This window comes from Lineus longissimus, chromosome 10, assembly GCF_910592395.1.
Source record: "Lineus longissimus chromosome 10, tnLinLong1.2, whole genome shotgun sequence".
NCBI classification, from domain to species: Eukaryota; Metazoa; Nemertea; class Pilidiophora; order Heteronemertea; family Lineidae; genus Lineus; species Lineus longissimus.
The window spans coordinates 12,781,714-12,799,907 of NC_088317.1; the positions used below are offsets into that span (position 1 = coordinate 12,781,714).

An 18,194-nucleotide genomic window follows, 5' to 3' on the forward strand; every position below is an offset into this window, starting at 1 on the left:
AGGAAGTTTTACAGGCTTTTCACAAATGCGAACTTTGCAGGATCACTCCTCTATCATGTCTATCGTCGGCAGAACCCGTCCTGACCCAGGTAATTGGAACCCGTTCGAGTGGAGTCATGGGGCTTACTCGGGGAAGATAACTCGGGTCACTCGGCCATAATACTATAAGGCGGCTCGATAAAGTGCCATTTGGGGGTAGTGTTTCGTCTCGAAATTTTGCACGTTTGCAGGTGATATGTTATCCTGATGCAACGTTATGTTTATTTTCGGAAATTTACCTCAACGGAGGAGTAATGAGGGATTTTTAATCGGACACTGTCAATTCTCCTTACCACTCACAGAAGCCAAGCCATTGCTGTTAAGTTATGCAGGGGCTTAATCAATTACCTGCACTCCCTGTGGGGTGAATAACATTACCTTTTGAACAGCTGGCTGTAGGGGGATGATTGGAACAGCCGGTATACCAGCTGACCTGCTGAACCCAGGTTAATGTTATTTTCAATCCACGATTGCAGGTCACCTGATTTTCGAGATTTCGCGGGAAATGAAATTGTAAACAAACGCATGTGTGCAGTTCAAATGTAAATAAAAATATATTTTTGGTACTTTTGGTTGCTGGACTTGGGTTTTCCCGCAGTTAGGAGCTGGGGTCAAATTGGTGGTCTATTGTTTATGGGTGCTGTTTTCGCCGAGTGTTACTTTAGTGCGAGTTGCGAGTTACAAAATGCGAGTTGCGAGTTACAAAGTGCGAGTTGCGAGTTACAAAGTGCGAGTTGCGAGTTACAAAATGCGAGTTGCGAGTTACAATGTGCGAGTTGCGAGTTAAAAAATGCGAGTTGCGAGTTACAAAATGCGAGTTGCGAGTTACAAAGTGCGAGTTGCGAGTTACAAAGTGCGAGTTGCGAGTTACAAAATGCGAGTTGCGAGTTACAAAGTGCGAGTTGCGAGTTAAAAAATGCGAGTTGCGAGTTACAAAATGCGAGTTGCGAGTTAAAAAATGCGAGTTGCGAGTTACAAAATGCGAGTTGCGAGTTACAAAGTGCGAGTTGCGAGTTACAAAGTGCGAGTTGCGAGTTACAAAATGCGAGTTGCGAGTTACAAAGTGCGAGTTGCGAGTTAAAAAATGCGAGTTGCGAGTTACAAAATGCGAGTTGCGAGTTACAAAGTGCGAGTTGCGAGTTAAAAAATGCGAGTTGCGAGTTACAAAATGCGAGTTGCGAGTTAAAAAATGCGAGTTGCGAGTTACAAAATGCGAGTTGCGAGTTACAAAGTGCGAGTTGCGAGTTACAAAATGCGAGTTGCGAGTTACAAAGTGCGAGTTGCGAGTTAAAAAATGCGAGTTGCGAGTTACAAAGTGCGAGTTGCGAGTTACAAAGTCATCCTCTTCCTGTGATACTTTAACAGCCACAGTTTCATTAGAATGACAACACTTCAAGACTTTCCCAAAGCCGCCACTGCCTATCTCCTCCTTTCCTTTGAGATCATGGTACCGAAAGCGTGGTATCCCAGCAAACAAAGGCTCGTGTTTATTTGATATCCCGATTGATGGAAGTTTGAACATTTTGTACACAAAAAATGACAGGATTCAAAGATGGAAACACCAAACGCCAAATAAAACAACGTGAGAAGCCAGAAAGGATCATGGGTGCTATCCTGAAGCTACAGCTGATGTATATCCAGTTGCAAAGATCATACTGAGAATTAGACTAAGGTCATTGAAACATGTGTCAGTGTGGTCCATCTCATCAACCTTATCACCAGCCACTTGGTGAGCCCTAATTTTTCTCAGCTGGGTGACTGTTTATGATTTGATACACAGTGTGCATTTATAAGCTGGTGTATACAGTTTCAGTGATGTTGGGGAAGCTCCATGTCTTATAGACATCATACATGTTGACTGTTTCTGATTTTTGCAGGATCTTGAGAATTTGAGTTGGAAAGTTTTAGCAAAATAACCAAAAACTGGAGGCTAGATTGTTCAGTCTAACTAATATAAGGGCAGCTAGCTGGACATCATTGAAATTAGAAAGGAATATACCCGATAACTTGAATTAACCCATTACCGTTATTAGTTGGCCTTGGTCTTTGACTTTGCTATCACAATATGCATCTATATAGGCCTAGTGCCTTGTCAAAGTGAGATTACGGACGGGTCTGTCAGCGGCGGGCAGAAAATGCATGCTGCATACCGTCTGCAGACTGGGGGTTTTCTCATGAGTCAATAGAATCTAAGGTCTGGAATTAGGGGACCATATCAGCAGTTGCTTTCAGCCAACTTCTGTATTAAAATTAAGATCTGGAATTAGGGGACCATCTCAACAGTTGCCATGTGATTTTCACACTAAAAAATAAGAGGCCATTTCAGGTATATGCCAAACGGTAGAACAAAGATTATCTAGGCCGTTGTGCAAACAGGCTTTGCGATACACCACGAGTTGGGGTGTAGGCCTAAATTCCTTTAACTGTGAACCAAGTGCATCCACTGGCACCCTACATGTATGTGTGACTCGCACGGATTTAGCACGTAGGGCCTACATGATGCTAATCAGCTAGGATGTATCTTGTGACCAGGACTGTAGTAATAAACATTTGCCTGAAAACATTTTTTATTTGGCCTAACAACACCTGTTTAGAATGTCAAAGAGGCCGGTATTTCACTTAACATCAAGAGACAGAGGAGAACTGTCAAGGTGGGTGTTTGATATACAATGGTTTTCTGTTCCCTGGGTTTCTTCATCCTGTTATCTTTAATTATATTTACCCATGTCATTCAGCACTTTTTATCATGAAATGCTGCCTTTGAGACGAACCCAACCTTGCCGGCCAATCAACCAGGCGCACGAGGCACAACAGGCCGATACAATATACATGTTCTGTATTAAGTACGTCATCAAAACAATCTTCCTGCAATATGATTCACAGGTAATTCAAATATAAGAAAACAAACTTTGAAAAAAGTTGGCGCAAAGCAACTACTGATATGGTCCCCTAATTCCAAACCTTAGATTCTATTGACTCATGAGAAAACCCCCAGTCTGCAGACGGTATGCAGCATGCATTTTCTGCCCGCCGGGTCTGTCAGTCATATCAGTCATGTCAGTTGATCATTGACAACCACATTTTATATTGTTATAAAAAGAAACCTGTTTTGTAAATGTATGATTGTTTTGTTACTAAAAGTAGGCCCATTAATTAAAAATTGGAGCCCTGTGGGCTAAGGCCCATTACGAGCAAATTTGACCCTAGTAATCTGCAGCAATGAAAACTCATTCGATATACGCCTATACCATGCCCATGGACATTTATAGTATAAAGGTACATGGCCTAATAGTTCAAAGGTCCATGGCCTAACAGTTCATTGATAGCCTTGATTGGGTTAATTTAAAAATGGACCAACATCCTGTAGTACACAGTGATGTTTACTATTGTTTGTGCAGGACTGATACTAAGTAATGCCACATGTGCTGTAAAAGGATTCTTGAACTTTCACCACAGGAGGTCAACCCAGAGCCATAACTGATAAAGACATCCATACTTGATTATGTTCAGGAGGCGGAACCTGGAGTTGCTTTGTAACTCGCAACTCGCACTTTGTAACTCGCAACTCGCATTTTGTAACTCGCAACTCGCACTTTGTAACTCGCAACTCGCATTTTGTAACTCGCAACTCGCATTTTGTAACTCGCAACTCGCACTTTGTAACTCGCAACTCGCACTTTGTAACTCGCAACTCGCACTTTGTAACTCGCAACTCGCATTTTTTAACTCGCAACTCGCATTTTTTAACTCGCAACTCGCACATTGTAACTCGCAACTCGCACTTTGTAACTCGCAACTCGCACTTTGTAACTCGCAACTCGCAACTCGCATAAAAGAAACCCTCGTTTTAGCCAGAGCTAGCCCTTGATTATGAAGGGATTTTCAAATGAAGGTTACCATGGTCTGTTTATGTGCTCACCACAGCTTGCAGTATTTGATGTATCTGAAGATGTAGCTGAACTTCTAGCTTGCCTGTCGAATAAGTGCCTTGCCCGAGATCATGCTACATGTAGGAGGAGCACGCATCTTAAAGTTATAGTACATGTAGTGATAGTGCAATTGGTCCGAGCCATTTGGAGGCCGACATGTGAAGGCCAATCGGAGTTCTCCTTCTTCTCCGTATAAAAAGGGGCATATTGCTGACTAATGAACGAGGCATATTCACATTGCCTTATCATCTCTATCGGACTAATTGATATACTTTTAAATGCCCGCATACAGAACGCCACAGGGTCCGAGTCTGTGGACAAATGGTTGGTTTAATTTGTCTCTTCGATATTGCATAAGATTTTTATTGCAATTCAATCTATTCAAGGTATAGCCCATTTGAACCTGCCTGTGCCACGGGTATGATGCTTTACTATAGATCCATACACTTGATTGGGACCAACGTTTACGAAGACGTTGCGTCTCATCACGTTACAGTAATGTAAAATGCATGGTGACGTGACGACGGCCAACACTATGTCATGTAAACGTTGTTCCCAATCAAGTGGATGAATCTATAGTTGTATTAAACTTTAACTTAGAGAACACAATACTGCGGAAATTGAGTTTCTACACCACTTGGTTTTTGGTCTAATTCTCTTGTTTCAGTCTGTTTCATATAGTTGGTATAGTCTAAACAGCTTTTCGGGAATTTCGACTTAACTGCAATTCAGTATTTATGTACTTTAGCCCTGAGATGTTTGATTAGCACTTTTGGTACTTGAATACGTCTTTAATTAAGTCAGCACTTTTTTACTCATCTTAATTTACAAAGCTGTGGAAGAAGTCAACTTAGTATTTCTCACCATCTTTGTCACCCGGAGGAATGTCACAGACAGTTTGCTTCTTACACACGTGGTCTTAGCCACGCCCCCATGACCTTAAGGTCCACCCCTTCTGAAACACCTATTGTTGTATTGTTAACCATATATTGCCATGTTTTTACAATAAAGTATTAAGTTTTGTTCGGATGCCTAGGGATTAAGTAGATCTAATCGAGTTTCTTCTGGTACCAGTTATCAAAATGAACCAGTGCCAAAAACTGGTGTTTATTATAGATGGCGTTGTCATACAACGACCTACATCGATGTCGTAAGCAATACCACATTATACTACATTATGGTACATGGTAGCAATCCCTCTTGCCCAATAAAAAGAAAAGAACCCACCGTCAATCCTGAAAGATCTTGGAGAAAAGATGCTAACCAACAAATTTGTTACAAAATGCTCTTACCGTAAATTCCCCTGTAGAAGGATCAAACCCGACATGTACTGTATGTTCAAAGTTAGACGGTGCTGAGATAACTGGTTTGTCATCTTTCTTGATAGTCTTGTAGACTGAAATAGAGAGGAAAAAGAGTTGTGATCATGGCCACAGACATCATGTAATCTAAAGTTTTCGAATTTTTTCAGTTTGACTCGGTGGAGCTTGACCTTTGCACGCAAATCGCGTGCTCACCTATTAGTTTGGGAAGTACGTGTTCTTTAATAGCTCCAGAATGTTTTGAAAACAGAACATTGTCACAAAAAGTGAATGGTGCCAGTTGGTGAGAGATTGTAATACAGTTCATAAAGGTCTTACTCTTATTTGGGAATACTATCCCAATACTATGTTCATCCATGCATGTGCGATGAGGGGGAAGCAAGACTCCTGAGACAACCCAATTTGTCACCCTAGTTAATATTTCCTCATGATAGGGCAACCAGAGTCTAAGCCGCATCAACTGCATCTGGAGTGTACTGTTGTTTTGATCAATAGGATCTTTTAAAAATATACCAAAATACACCAAATAGGCCAAAAAGCTCTTCACCAAAATCAGGGATGAGATCGACTGATCAATCAATGGGCAGAGGGCCATAGGCCCTCCAAGTGAGTGCCGTAGGCCCGAAGGGGGAGCACGAGGGGGTGTCCCCTCTTACCAGGAATTTTTTTGATTTTTGAGGGTTGGAGAAGCCATTTCCAAGCATTTCCGACAAAGAAAGTCCGACTCTGCTATCAGTATTCACAGTTTCACTTTACACGTCGAACAATGGTTCGCCATATTTGGAGTAGCTCTCGAACGGAACCGCGATCTCGCGTGGCGTATATATATATAATTTATCAATCACAATGCGGGAATCCGGCCAAACAATAGCAGAATGTCAGCCCCCATGGACGCTGCCATTTTTTTTTTGTGGTAAACTACTAGTGGACAAATTTTACCTCGGCCGTGGAATGAAGAAAATCAGAATTATTGCTATTGAAACGCAGATTTTTTACAAACCATTTTCAGGCGGCTGCAATGGGCGGCAATCCGCCTATGGGGGAAGAATCTCATCCCTGCAAAATACACCAAAAAGCTCTTGATGATGATGCAGAGGGGTGGTGCACCTTTGTGCTTCACGTGTCCTCCTGTTTTCAAATGTGGTGAACTAATGTCTATGCTTGACCCTTAAGAATCGATACCAATGACACAACTCACTACAAGCCACGGGTTGTTAGTTGTATGAATTATTTCTCGCATCCGGAGTGACATGATGAAGTCGAATTCATCTTGTTTACACCACATGACAGTGCAAACAGGGGCTTACTGCAAGCATCTCTCTCACTCATCACTGTATAGAATCAGAAATGTAGTGGGTCAGTTTTGCCCGAAACACCACAAGTTCCTGGGAAGTCCTGTCTAAGGGTAAGAATGCGATATAGGGATCATCTTGTGACAGTGCTGACAACCCTACCTTTGTTCCTCTGAACAATAATCAACCTGCCGCAATAGGACATCAAAATAATCCTCCTGTCCTGTTCACACTAAAAATATCCTGCTTGCCCTGTGCCTCAATAACTGTGTATTTAGTATGCTTGAACCAGTGCATAATATTCAACTGAATAATTCAATGCATTTTACAATAAATACAAGCCATAAATAATTCTTCGAATTCAGTAACAGCTGGAATTTACTTCCTACATTCCTAGAAAAGGATGCCAGCATAGTAGAAACAGATTAAAAGGACACTACATGTATAGGCAGAGCTTGGTGGGCCAATTAAAAAGACATCAGTAAAAACACCCATCTTTGATCATGAATGAATTGTCAACTTTTTAAGCAATTTGTCAGAGAACCTATTTCCTTACTTGGTTGTATCGTGCGCTGGAGTCAAAAACAATTCAGACAAATCTGAGGCGGTCCTATGACGTCACCCACCACCTAATTCTTCATTCTCAAAGGCGGTAACATGTAGGTTGTGACACCTTATCAGAACCAGCACAGGGATCAACGTTCACGACCAACTGGTCGCATATGCGACCAGAAAATTTCAAATGCGACCGTAATTGAAAGGCAACTTACACAGTGCGATCTGAACAAAATGGCACACTAAGAAAATACAATGGGTGATTTCAAAGTCAGTTTTTAGATTTAGTTTTAAAACTAAATGGAACACTAAAACCCTTGATTAAACCAGCATTGAAATGAAGTGGGTTTTAGTTTCATCCTATTTCAAAGTCGGTGTTTGTTGGTTTCAGCATTATGTCCGGTTTTAGCTTAAAACTAAGGGATGGTTTTAGTGTCAAAAACTAACACCGGGACTAAAACTAAAACTCTCCACAACACCAGAAATGAAATCAGTTCTGGTGTTAGCATTATCCTATTTCAAATTAGGTTTTAGTTTCACACTGAAACCTATTGGAACACCAAGGTCTGATCTTAATCCCAGCTCGGTGTTATATTTGGAAGATTCGTAGTGCATTTTGTATTACCAATAAAACTAACACCTTAGGCATTAACACCGAGTGGATTTCAAAGTTGGTGTTGGTGTTAAGAAAAAAATAATCATGTTGTTCGTACCATTTCAACAAGAGGCCCAAGGGCCTGGCGCTCAGCTGAAATGGATAGGTGAAGGCAAGGGCCAAGTGTGTGTCGGTACCGTTATTATGAGGCAACGTGAAGCTATAACGTCTAGCACGCAGAAGTGCTGATGCGAAAGACCTTCTTGCTATATCAGTGCATGCTGAAGTACTGAGTTGACGTCACCCAGGTATTATGACGTAAAGTCATTTCTATTGCCGTTGCAGTAGTGGGGTGTGTGATGACGTCAAGGAGTTGTGTGGTGACGTCAAAGAGTGGAGTCCTTGTCTTCATGCAGCGTAGGTGGAACTAATAACATGCACATGGACACAAGGTACATAATTATTACAGTGTATTTTGTGAGGTGGGGCCTGGTGCTTTACAATGGTCAAATGAACCGACTGTTGTCTGGACATTGATGAAGTGAATGCAGCCAAATGTTTGGGACGGTCTTTTTTGTATGTGATGAAAAGAAGATAAAGAGTTGGTTAACAAAATGAACTTTATTGGTGCGGCAGATATTTGATGCCTTTCGGCAGATATTTGAAGCGCCTTGCGGCAGATATTTGTTGCCTTGCGGCAGATATTTGATAACGCTCTCCAGGAATGGAAAGCAGTAAAACGAGTAAGCACACCTTACTCTGAATGTGGGAACAGCAAGTGCTTTCCTGGACTTGAAATGTGCCAACGACTCCTCTTGCAATAACCAACAACAGTTAATCTGTAAAAAAAGAGAAGAGAAATTAACACTGACTGAATAAAAAAGGGTGACATAGACGGGGAAATGTACACCACCGGATACAGTCTGTGCTTGATCAGGCATCGGTCAGATGATATCCTGAACAAAGCATCTATGGAAGCAAATCCAGAAAGAGACTTAACCTTCGAAGGGCACACTTATCACTCAGTGAAAAGTCAGTCCTGGGGGTTGTTTTCCAATTCAAAATAAAAGTGTAACCTCTTTAAATTAGTCTCACAGACTGAACCATAACACTCAACAGCTAACTGTGTCCACATGATGACTGATGTGAGCCAAGTTGGGCTTAAAGATGAGCGAGTGGTGTACTACATTTTGAAAATTGTCTATCGTCTACGACATGTGACAGAACAGGATCTAGTGGACTTAATGATGAGGTACTATCAAATAAGGTGTCCATCAAATGAATCATGAGGGCCTGTTGAGTTATACTCTAAGCCTGTCCTATAGGGCTAGGCTATCGTTTTTGTCTTTATTACAGCCTACAGTACAGCCATGCATGCACAGCGCAGTGTACAGACAGTACAGGATTGCCAACCAAAAACATGAGCATTGCTGCGTAACGAAACTGCAGTGGAATTCATACTACGATGTCATAATGACAATGTGACTTTCAAAATAATTGTAAACAAACGTAAATGGCGAGATTTGTTGCAAAATTGCCAACCGCAACAACTCAGGGACCGTCCCAAAATGGCCGACGGCGAATTCTCCGGTCGCTAGCGCAGTCCATAAACAAGCATCAATTTTACCAACTTTGGGTGCAAGCTTGGTCATAAAAGTTACAGAACTGTTAGAAATACATCTAAACAACATATATATACAGTTAAAAGTGCATAAAAATCCCGTTTCAACCTCCGGGCGCTACCTTTTTTTCTCCGCCACGCGCCGGGCCCTACCGGTCGTTATTTAGTGCGACCGCCACCAGAGTGTTTATATCAGTAATCACGATCTTTCGCCGTTTTAATTGCGCGTTTTAGGCAGATTAATCAATTATTACATGCATGCATTATATATCACCGAAATGATAATTGCGTAGGCTATTTGAAACTAAGTTCAGATATCATTTTCGATCTTTGAATTGAATTTAGGCGAGTGATTTTTGACACCCTGTCGACATATCAGGCCTTGCAAAATTCACGCGAGATCGCTTGCATCATTGGCACGTTTGAAAACCGAATTTCACAAATTCCACAAATATTTATCACATACCATATGTATCACCACAAAGGTAACTCTCTAGACTATTTGAAACCAAGTTCAGATACTTATTTTCACAAAAATTCGAAGCTATGCAAGCGATTTTTCAGTGGTAGAGATCGACGGAAACAAATTTCTCGCTCTAAAATGACATGAGACGAGCACCAACTTTCGCTAATTTGTGCACAAAATTTCCGCAATATTATAAAAAACTATTGATAAATTTGAATTATATAGAGTCTTTTCAGTACCTAAACAAATTTCAGGTACATGGTCATGTTGATTAAAAGAGTATCAACCGATTGAACATGAGAAAGTTCACTCATCTTCCAGCGACTACCGCCATTTTTAAATGGTGGCATCTCTTCTATCGATCGGCCAATCAGCGGCACTGCTTGCAAAAAAGTTTAGCCACCGCCAAATTTGAAATCGCCAAAATTCAGGCAATGTGCCTGCAGCGCCAACTGGCGGTTAAAACTATATTAATTCCATTAAAAGTAAAAAATGAAAAAATATTTAAAAATATTCAGCCACATTTGAAAACAATATTTGCTCTGTGGACCGAGGTAAAAAGGGAAAGAAATCTAAACGCGAAATGACCTCATTCTCTTAATACAGGTCGGATCGCGCTGATTTTTCGTTTTTTGAGTTCACCTTGGGCAACTCCTAATTTAGCACCGTCAACGAAGTGGCTAGGTCTTCCCGGTCAGAAATGTCCAATTTTGTCCACAGATGGGTCCCTAGATGGATGGATTGCAGGACGGACACCATTTGAACAGCTATACTACTAGCTCCGCTGACTTTGTCAGCTGAGCTAAAAAGTAGTTGCTGGTACATGTATTTTGAACGCTGATGGGAATAGTGATGGACGTGAAATAAGACGACAAAGTTATATAGATCGGAAGCGGTCACAATAGTCAAATAACAGTAACAACGACAACAACATGCATGTTTGGTTTTTCCAAGGTTTTATCTCTGTCCATCTTGGTGTTAGTTTTACCTGCAGAATAAAACCTCTTCTTAGTTTCAGCCCAGGTGTTAGGTGTTTAGATAAAACCAGGTGTTGGTGTTAAACTAAAACCTCGAATTGGTCTTATCCAGACATAGGTTTTTAGGGGTAGAAATTAAGAAAAAAACTGACACTAACACCCAACACTAAAACCAAAACCAACTTTGAAATCACCCAATGTATATGGTAAGATGACAGACTCCAGACTCGCAGAGTCTGTTTGAATTCTCTGGTTTGTTTTGGATTACTTTCATGGAAGGCTTGCATGATGTTTGGCGAACTTGAAGGCCTATTGTGTGTTTTGGCAAGTGATCTCATCTCGAGTGAATTTGGTACCGTCAAGACCAGCTAGCGTTCATTCCCAGCGGCCGACGTGGCTCGCTCCGCTCTTCTGCATATGATATGTGTTACGTTGCTCTAGTGCCGTGGATGGTTCTCAAGGTAGGCATTTGGTTCAGTTTATAAGATGCTACATACCGCCGAAATACAACACTATTTTCGAGATTTTATTTGCTCAGATACACTTATATTTCATCAAGATTTTGATTTTCGCCGACTGTGGAAAATGGCGGGAAAACGCGGACAATGGCGGGAAAAGAATTGCGACTGAAAATTTCATAATGCGACCAGGTTTTCGAGATGCAGTCGCACGGTGCACCTTGGTAAATGAAATGGCCAGGGCCATTGTGCTCACCTCATGTGGAGGAAAGATGGATAAAGAGCATGGTATTGTGTCATGTAGTGTTAGGTTTGATGTAGGTCCAAGCAATTACAATTTCCCCAAAATGGCCAATTTACAGTACATTCGACCTCTGTGACCTTGAAAAGTAGGTCAAATCAAAGAAGACCCGGGTGACACAATAGGGCCGTTTAGACGACAGGCGAAAAGACCGCATTCGGATCGAATCTGGATGAATCCGGATTAAAACCACCCAAGGCGATGGTACCTTTTTAGTCCGGATGCAACCACATTGATCCGGATCTTTTTGCGTTTACACGACGAAAAATTAATCCGGATTCGGGACGCATCCGGATTTTTTCGCGTCGTCTAAACGGCCCTATTGAATGGTTGTTAGAATTAGATGTACCTATGATATAAAATTGGTGCCAATCGGGCAAGTCATTACTAGGAATAATGGCATTTTGAAGAATTTAGGATTTGGCCCCCTTCCTGGAGGCCAAACGGCAAATCAGATCGCACCAAACTTCGGTACCTGAGATCACCTGACCAAGGGGTACATGTGTACTTAATTTGTGATCAATAGTCATTGCAGTTAAGAAACGTGCCATAGTTACGGCCTGACAGCGAATTTACGCCATTTGACCTCTGTGACCTTGACAAGAAGGTCAAATTAAAAACCTGTGTGACATATACTGTATGGTGGTTAGATGTACCCATGATATCAAATTGGTGGCAATCGGGCAAGTAGTTAAGGAATAATCACATTTTTAAGGTTTTTGGATTTTGCCCCCTGGTGGTCAAGTGGTGAATCATATTGGACCAAACTTCGGTCCCTGAGATCACCTGACTTAGGGGTAAATGTGTACCAAATTTGGTATCAATAGTCATTGCAGTTTAGAAACGTGCCATCGTTACATCCTAACGGCCAATTTACACCATTTGACCTCTGTGACCTTGAAAAGGACGTCAAATCAAAAACCCGGAGGATATATGATGCACCTTTGCTAGAAGTACCTACCATATTTTTTTCAAAATTTCCCAACTACTATTAAGGGAGATATTGCATATTTTCACTTTTAACGTTTGGCCCCCTGGTGGCCAAACCACGAAACGAATCGGACCGAAACTTGGTCTCCAAGGTGTCATTACATAAGGGTACATGTGTACCAAGTTTCAACTCAATATCTCTAACAGTTACAAAACGTGCCCTGCTAACGGACGACGGACGACGGACGACGACGACGGACGCCACGGTATGGGATAAGCTCACCTCTGCTAAGAGGTGAGCTAAAAAGTGAACTTTGATCCCTGCAGCTGGATGCATCGTCACAAACACCACCTCCAAAAGACCAAACGCACCGCTAACACGAATGCGAATCAGTGGAACCTCTCTATTAATTACACCCTCAGGACTGACAAATGATGTCCTAAAATAGAGAGATGTACTGAATAAAGAGGTCAAATTGAATGGAAACTACCGATTTGGGACCAAAACTAGTGTCCTTATTAGAGAGGTTGATCCTGTAGAGAGATGTCTGCTAAGGGAGGTTCTACGGTACATGCATGACCACCACCAGTAAATTGGCTCAATCAGTTCTCTGGAATTGTACGTTTTGACATGGTGCGCTACTGTTTTTCGTTCGAGTTATTTGGTTCAAACTACATAAAGTAGATGGACCATCGCAACCAAGTCAGAACACGTTGAAGGACCTTGAAATGCACTGCCACAACCTACACCACCAAAAGCCCAATCAAATTTTACAAAAAAACAATACATTGCCTGATGATCACAACCAATAGAGCTGCTTGATTGGTTCAATTGACCTAGGTTGTGACAGACAGTCCTTGACGCAAAGGCCGAAAATCCCCCAATGCGGCAACTTAACGAAGCATCACAACCCAACTCTCCTTCATCAGTTCACCGTCATGCCAAAATATATGCAGGGGAATTTTTGGGACCATATATAAGTCACGCCTGCATGCATGTTGGTAAATTAAATAAATATCCTTCAAACCCTGTTTGTAAGGTTATGGCTTTTAAACCTGGTATCCAGGAGACGTTATACCCATGCTTATAAATTTCCATTACCTTCACTCCGGTGTAGGGCTCCTGTGAGTCCTGATTTTAGCTTGAACTTTGTACACCATAGAGCGAGCCCTCTTCGGTCCATTCAAACAAAATTTTTTTTGCAAGCATACTGGAGGGTGCAGTGAAAGTAAATGATGAATAAATATAGTCTCCCTTTTTAACCCGACTATACACGTCAGTCGGCACGGAAGAGTTAACATGTTTCAAGAGCATCGTGAGTCAACAGTGGGACAGAGGACGGTCCATGATGCCACCATGGTGTATTGGAGGTCCTGCCATGGATCGAACCCCGGCTTGTATTGGAACAATACCACCACTACATACTCCGCCTATACCCAGGAAAGTCGTGTCCCCCTCTGGCTTTGAAGAGCATCATTTTACGTAATGAGCTGAAGGGAATTTCCCTCTAGCCTAGGCTTGGAGGAAAGATGCTGCCGTTACATACTCCCCCTGTCAGGGAAGGTTGTTTCCTAACAACCTCATTCTTCTGAGATACAAAGGGTTAATTTATTATCCAAAGACACATCCGATTTAGTATCTAGATAAATTATTAGTACCCTTTTACCACCTTTGCCCCCAAATGTAACATTGGAAACACACAAAGGTCTGGTGGGGATTGAACACGGGGCCTCTGGCATACATGTATAAGACCATCAGTCACTCTATCTACAGAGCTAAAGAGAATTTCTGTCTAGCCTACGCCAGTAGCAATGATGCCACCATACAAAACCAACAATCCATCTGGGAAATGTAGATAAACTGGCCGACTGAGAAGCTAACAGTAGACCACAATATACATAAATCTGGATGTGGACACAAAATCCATAGAAGCACGGCAGTGGCCAAGAGAATGGCCCCACTGGGGTCACGCTATTAGTTGGTTTCACCCCCGCTCTATGAATGTGCTCCTCATTGACCTAACACTACATGGCTGAGGAGGGAGAGGGCTCGAAGTCAGGGGGATCATGAGCCAGAACATGACCAATTTATGTATTCATTTTAAAATGACGATACCAATATAAATTGACCTGATGACAAACATTCGGTGAACACACAGTGAAGGTTTGTCGAGTTGAGACACTTCAACAAATTACTATAAAGACATTTGCTTTCAGGTTCACTAAATTGTGACAAACATCCGCCATAAATCCTAAATCCCCAATTTTCCTGTGATAACAATAACTTTCAATTCTTTTTTGATTTTATGTATTTTTCAGAGTATGGCAATTTTTGGAAATGTGTTGAATGACTCACCTTTGGATGGTTTCATTTTTCTTTCCTTCTTTCTATCGTCATCAGGCTCCTTTGGCAATGGTTTCATTTCAAGGGGGAGATTCGATTCCCTGGAAAACAGATTAGTGAATTCGTAATTTCAAAATGTTGGACAAGCATGCTTACCTTGATAATCAAAATGGTCAATGTGCAGTGTGCTCACTTGTTTATGTTGTTGGGGAATTTGAAATACTTTAAATTGTTGTCAAAAGAAGTGCACTATTACATGTACATCCTTAGTAATTTCAGCCAAGGTGGTGACACGCCGGTTTCATGCCTCATAAACTTCACACCTAAATATTCTTGGGCAATTTGGCAAAAATATCATTTTGAAAAATACATTTTTAAAGCTATTTTTTGTTCTCGTGCCAAAAGGAAATATCTAACACATCGTTGATTTTCTACGAACAATGTTGGTAAAAGCTATTTGTTTTCTCCTAAGACGAGTATCTCTGGCACCACAAAGATAGAAAGATGGGAGTGGTATCAAAATGAAGCCTAGACTTACCGGTAAGCTATGAGCATATGGAAACTCCATATGCCTAAAATGCAACTTGCAACCCATTTCGATGGGACAGGTGACACATTTCTTGAAATCGAATCTTGAGGCCAGCATGTGTGCTTGTCTGTCTCTTCATGGTACATGTAAGTGGAGTCTGAGAATAAACATACCTGGTACTAGTGTGACGCAGTGGCGGTGCGGGGGGTTTATCTGCATCCTGATAGTCTGACATGATGGCGGTGGTTGCAACGGTCAATTCTGTAACAAAATAAAGTTGTTTTTTAAAAGCCAGTCCACTTCAGCCAGGCCTGGGTCTACATGTTCTGGGCTCACGTCAGGCAGCATTTTAAACCCTTTCTGGTATGAAGCAATAGAGATGAAAATGGCTGCCCTCAGACAGGTCAGAAAATCTGGAAAAATGTCAACTCACATTTACAGATCGACAGAACAACAGCTTTTAAAATTTTATGAGATTTTTTACTTTTCAATTTCAATCTTCCACTTCAACCAATTTTTGAGGTCTTGTCTGCCGGGCAATTCTGAGAAAAATACCCCTTTTGACCCCACACTAAACCCTTTGGGTGCCGGCCGCTTATGTAACCCCTGTGCCAAGGCTAAAAAGGAAATTTATTTTTTTAAAGTTTTCATACTAGTATACATGGCAAACACGTTGTAACTAGACCCTATAAACCATACAGGCTCCGCATCACTAATTGACCAATCAGCGTAGATCGCATAGGAAAGTAGTACTTTAAGAAATCAATGCGTGGTCTCACTGTCCAGTAGGGGTGCTATCTGTGCAATCAGAATGTAGTTTCTCTGATATCATGAAATTATTAAAGTTATTTTTGGCAAACATTCAGATGAACTTTGAGCCTCATATGTTCACCGGCGTGGATTTGGGGATCCAATTAACCCGCTGAGTCGTGAAACGTGTTGGACGCGTGAAATTAAAGACAAAAACGACCCCAAAAACTTCAGACCCCCGAACCCTGAAATTATCACTGTCAATCACAGGTCATGACCAGTTAAAAATTCTATGGATTTATGGCCTGGGTGAGGTCTTTCTGCCCTGCCAATATTAGGTTCGAGTGAGATATTCGGGAAAAAGTTATAATGCCAGTTGATGTCTAAAGGAAAATGGCTTAAAGTCTATTAGAGGTGTGAAGCCTACATATTTGGCCTTTAGTGCAGCTTGATGTAGCAGGCCCTGAAAGTAAAACAGCATGATTACAATCACAGTCCAACTCCGACCCCTGACCACACCCTGATCACCCCCAGACCCTCAGGGCTAGAGACACCCCTTCACCCCTCACCCTCTAACCTGGTATCATGGCTATACAGAAAATCACAGCAGAACCACCCAGGCTACCATTTTTCACTTTTTGAATTTGGCGCCTGTGATCATGAGACACAATAATAAATACAGAGTTCCAGTCATCCATGCAAAAAGTCGTCCCAGTGCTGCCATCTGAGAATTTTTACTGTAACTATATTTTAGAATTGCACGTGTGCCATACGGACGTACGTGGAACATCCAAATCAATGGAAATCATGATAAACCCTGGCACACTACATATGAAATGTGGACGTACGTCAAATGTCTGTATGGCACATCAATTTCCAAAAAGTGGACGTACATCTTACGTCTATGGTTAAAGAGAAAAGTAAACATCCCATTCTTGACACTTTCACTGACAAACATGCACGCATACATTGCCTAGGGGCCTACGCGTTACAAAACCAATCACCGAGTACCATACCCCTGGTCCACACCTCGTACAGACCGGGTGGTTTGGATCCGAACTTAGCTTAGGAAATGTTTCATTGCAAAATAGCCAGCATTACCTATCTTAGGGACGAAGTCTGCATTGAATTGAGTGCAGTGCTGCTATCTCGCTTTATCAACCAATTAAAAATTTATAGAGACTGTGGTGAACGATAGAAATTGGGGAAAATTCAGTATTACAGATACTGTGGAAAGAAACGTCCACAGCGTGTGGACCTTACCGGGTACAGTAGCGAAAGAGTCTAAAATGCCAAACATGCACACTTGTACATGCACTAAATTCACTTTTGTTCTTTTACAACTACATCGTTCAAGGGTCTACTTGTGCGTAACTGATCTGCCAAACTGGAAATATCTGCAAATGGCAAACTACCAGTACAAAGACTTTTCCAACTCTGTGCTGACTATGAAGGCAAAGTTTCATTCTTCTCAAAGTATAGGACATTCTGGTGAAAACAGCCCTTTCTGTTTTCATTTTCCTAGTTCAAAAAAATAATTTTTCAAAACCTTTTCCAATGGATGGCTCATGCTGTAGGGTTTATGCTGTACAGTCACCCCTGGCAAGATTATATTAGCAGTAAACTAGATCTATATGGCGTGATCGAGGCAAATCGCAACATACCTGCCCCCCCCCCCCAGTGGGCATTAGAGATTGTTTCAGGTATGTCACTCAATTGGTTTTGAAGTTATTGGTTGGAAAACAATGATGCCCACATTTGATTTTACACTAGGCTATCAGGTTACAGACCTTTCAGGCCTGTCACACAATCCGCGACTGTAAGGTAACTGTTTGTTCACAAACAGAGGTCCAGTCCTAATCACATTTGCGTCATTGGCCCTGGCACGTCATGATTGTAAGTCGCACGTAGGTTGCCCGTAATTTACATTAAACATAGAGAGATTAGCGAGTCACTGGTGCATCACTGATGCGCAACTTTGCGCATAAATCATACATGCGTTAAGCTTCAATAACGCGAAGCAGGCCGAATGTTGGACTGTACAAATTATGCTGTACAAAGGTCACTGATAGTAATACAAAGCTTA

The 18,194-nt window shown here is 41.6% G+C and overlaps 1 protein-coding gene across 7 annotated transcripts in view; it reads right to left on the minus strand.

Moving 5' to 3' along the window:
* The window catches only part of LOC135494707 (serine/threonine-protein kinase PAK 3-like), a 67,952-nt gene that overhangs the window by 47,033 nt on the left and 2,725 nt on the right, over window positions 1–18,194 (minus strand). For 6 of the 7 annotated variants that reach the window (XM_064782930.1, XM_064782928.1, XM_064782924.1 and 3 more), the window contains exons 2-4: window positions 15,532–15,619; window positions 14,842–14,930; window positions 5,261–5,364 (exon numbers count right to left, since the gene is read on the minus strand). In XM_064782930.1, the coding sequence (XP_064639000.1) occupies window positions 5,261–5,364; window positions 14,842–14,930; window positions 15,532–15,593 (255 nt within the window). In that variant the 5' untranslated portion in view covers window positions 15,594–15,619. Of the gene's footprint in view, window positions 1–5,260; window positions 5,365–6,744; window positions 6,841–14,841; window positions 14,931–15,531; window positions 15,620–18,194 lie in introns of those variants that run through there. The other variant, XM_064782931.1, reaches the window with a different exon arrangement.